Genomic DNA, 3441 nt, shown 5'->3' on the forward strand with positions numbered 1-3441 from the left:
CTCGTAAATGTGGCAGTGAAAGCCAAATTAAGAAAGAAATAAAACGAGTTTGAGTGGGGGTTTACAAGTCTCGGGAAAACTAGTCCAGTCGATGCCATTTACAGGTTTCTGAAAGGAGGGAGGACAACCCTTCGGTCGGGCCTTGAGTGTGAAAAATTGAACAACAAAAATTGCATTATTTTTCGCATTTGCCGAAGCTCCTTCTAACCCCATAGCAGATTGGCATTCACAAAGGTCCTGCTGTCGTCGAGCGCATCTCAAAGGACCTTCTTTCATAATTAATGCTCACACAGAGAAATGTTCAAAGATATTTTTGCAACCCCCTTCCGCACTCCCCCACAGTTCATGTACCTTTCAAAATCTGCTGTCAAAAGCAGCCCGAAACAAAAACAAAAACAAAATGCTAAATGCGGTGAAAAATCAAAAAGGAAAATGCGCAAAAATAAAACATGTTTACCTCAACAATTTGACTGCTACTTTTTCTTTTCTATTCTATTCTTTTTTTTTGGGGGGAAACGGATGGATGGATATGCAAATTTTTGGCTTGCATTTCGGGGGCCCGTTTCCCCGTTTCCCCATTTGGCAGGACGGAGTGGCTCTGCTGCTGCTGCTGCTCTGCCCTCTGCCTGCTGCCTGCTGCTGGTGCCATGATTTATTTACTCACGGCGTGCGCGTATTTATCAAACTCTAATTAATCGGTGATAAACCGATCAAGACGCTAAATGCTGGACTACACGAAGCCGCCGAAGACCCAGCAGCTCCCAGGGGACTGGCCTGCAAACGGGTTTTCGCAAACACCTCTTCCTCTACCCCAAAAGTTGGCTTTTCTTCGATTGCTTTTTGGGTTTCTGTTTCGTAGTGTTCCGCCGATTACCATGTGATTTCCTCCTCCACCTCCTCCTCCCGTCAACGGCCCCCCTTCGACCCATCGCTCTGCCGAAGAACGAGTACTCGTATTTGTTGAAGCAATTTGCTTTTCTGAATCTTCTGGCTGGCTGACCAGGCGACTGCGATGCAATCAATATATGCTCGTGTCCAGCAAATAATAGACTTCAAACTGGCATTTTAAGCGTTTCTATTTCTCTCCCCCCTCTCTGCCCCTCCAGCCGAATGTGAGCGGGTCTCCGAGGAGTGCAGCTCTCTCCCAAACACCGTACAGGGTCCCAGGTGCCTGTACCACCTGCCTGTTCGGCCCCACGAGCCGTGCAACACCCTGTATATGCCGCTAATCCACTTTAGCAAATCAATTTATTAGCCACGTATGACTTATGCCTTTTTAAATGTGCGCTTGCATGTGTTGTCTGCTCTAAAGTTGAGCGTTTGCAGCATTTGGAGGCTGGCCAGCCCTCTGTCTGGCAGACGGAAGGTCAGCAAGGGGCAGGCCCGGGCTGGGGTGGCAGCCCAACTGAGGAGGCGCAAGAAATTTATGTTAACATGGTCTGCGTAGCGCCCTCTGGTATGTAATTTGGCGTTGTTTAGGTATCACGATTACCCTTTGCTGGCCATAAAATACGAGTGTGCATGTGGGCAATGCCACGGATACGGTGCTCGGGTGTAAGCCATGATTATCGCGGCCAGGCCATCAATGATATGTGTGCGAGGAGCTTCAGAGCGGAGGAGACCGTTTAGAGTCGACTCCGAGCGTGTGAAATGGGCATGGGGCATGGGGCAGGTCTGGTATTGTATTTATTTATGGCCTCCCCCCGAAAGAATATCAATTGCCCGGCCAGGCGCCACTTGTTGCCAAAAAAGAAGAGGGGGCTGCGGGGGGCATGGAGAAACTGTTGCAACTTTTGGGTGCAAGCATCTACCCGCATATAAACGTTGAGTATAAATTGAAAAAGCCATTTTGCTGCCAATTTAGCAAACACTTAAACCAATTTTGCACTTCAATCCACACAAAAAACTCCCACAGCTCCACAGCATCGCTCCGCCGAAGCCACACATTTGCACATCCCAGAGCACAGAGCCCAGAACCCGGACGGAGAACTGACAGTCCGTGCCGTGAAGGCTTGCATCGATGCGGACGCGAGGATGAGCCAGAAGTCGGAATGTGTCGGAAGCGTTCAAAGCGTTGCCAACAAAGTGTGAAAATGTCAAGTCGTAAAGTGTTCACAGGCCAGGACCCGGACACGGACGGAGTCTGTAAAATGGAGTACATTTGGGGGGGGCGGGGCAAGAGTCCTTATCTGGCCAGAGAGTTTCCATTTAATAGTTTACTTTGGGAGCAGCAGTGGGGTGGCGGGGGGCACCGTCTAAACGCTGCCAAGTCTGTCAAGTGCTGGGTGTCCCCCCCACTGTATCTAGTTACCTGATCAGACCCCTTCAAATCTGCCACAGACCCTACAACTGGCCCCCAAATATGTCCTGTATTTGCCAATATTTTGCGCCTGTCTCGGACAGCGGCGTGGATCAAGTGGAGGCCTTTCCCTTGGCCACTGACGAGGAAGGCCCCAGCCCGGAGAACACCAACAAAGAGTGAGCTTAACTGTGATTTCCGAACCGAGTGTTATGTGATGTCTCTCAGGGCGGACCAGGAGACTGCGGAGAGGACAGTGTCGGCCTCTGACCTGGCCGACTGTCGGGCCGAGAACTGGCTCCTGAAGAAGAAGCTGGCCGACTATGAGGTCACCATCGAGAACCTCGAGCAGCTGGTGAGCATAATAGTGGACAAGCAGCACCGGATCCTCAGCGAAATGTTCCAGCTGAGCAAGGAAAACCGAGAGCTTCAGACCGAGTGTGATCTCCAGCGCGAATACCACTCGATGGAGCGAAACGCCTTGATGAAGCAGCTGCATGATGTTCAGACCTTATCGCGAAACCGCAGCTTGGAATTGGTAAGCCATGGGTGCCAATTGGCCAGGAGAATTGTTCACTTTGTCGCCCTTTTTTTATAGAGGCGTGCTGCATTGGAGGAGGGTGCCAAGGTCCACGTGGAGGCTGCAAAAGAGTCTAGTGCCTCAGAGGAAGAGGGCTCCACTGGGGAGGAGGAGGAGGAGGAGGAGGAGGAGGAGGATACTGACGATGACCGGGAGAGTGTCTATGACAGCTATGAAGACGAGGCCTCAGCCTCGAATTCCCGCAGCAGTTCTCCCGGCTCGGAATCGGGTGACACCGACTCGGAGGCAGATCGAAGTCTGGCCAGTGACAGCGAACGCGAGAGCGACAGCGATAGCGATTGAACAAAACATTAATTCTGATATATTTTCCATAAAGAAATTTCAATAAAAAACCTTAAAGACACCGTGGATTCCCGTTGGCGGTGTATTAACCGCATATTTAAGGGCCCGCAGGCGCTTTCTGACTTCATCGCACTCGCACTCGCACTCCCGAGCCTTTATTTGAACGCATTTAATAATCAACACAAAAACGTGACAATGGCTCAAAACAAACAAAAACGCTGAAGGTGCGTCAATCAGGGGCATCGCAGTGCAAAAAAGG

The 3441-nt window shown here is 50.6% G+C and overlaps 1 protein-coding gene across 1 annotated transcript; it reads left to right on the forward strand.

Moving 5' to 3' along the window:
* Positions 1–2352: 2352 nt before the first annotated feature.
* On the forward strand, positions 2353–3182 carry LOC6592506 (zinc finger CCHC domain-containing protein 10). Its single transcript, XM_002018286.2, has 3 exons — positions 2353–2478; positions 2528–2837; positions 2898–3182. Exons 1-3 carry the CDS (start codon positions 2363–2365, stop codon positions 3180–3182), a joined length of 711 nt encoding a protein of 236 aa, XP_002018322.1. The 5' UTR covers positions 2353–2362.
* The last annotated feature ends 259 nt before the right edge of the window (positions 3183–3441 follow it).

Source organism: Drosophila persimilis, unplaced genomic scaffold (assembly GCF_003286085.1).
Source record: "Drosophila persimilis strain 14011-0111.01,24,50 unplaced genomic scaffold, DperRS2 tig00000002-arrow-pilon, whole genome shotgun sequence".
NCBI classification, from domain to species: Eukaryota; Metazoa; Arthropoda; class Insecta; order Diptera; family Drosophilidae; genus Drosophila; species Drosophila persimilis.

Bases quoted from the DNA above. Each gene is read 5' to 3' on its own strand.
- LOC6592506 (XM_002018286.2), top strand. From the start codon at position 2,363: ATGTCCTGTATTTGCCAATATTTTGCGCCTGTCTCGGACAGCGGCGTG. The intron at 2,479-2,527 runs GTGAGCTTAACT...GATGTCTCTCAG, and splicing joins CCGGAGAACACCAACAAAGA to GGCGGACCAGGAGACTGCGG. The intron at 2,838-2,897 runs GTAAGCCATGGG...CTTTTTTTATAG, and splicing joins GAAACCGCAGCTTGGAATTG to AGGCGTGCTGCATTGGAGGA.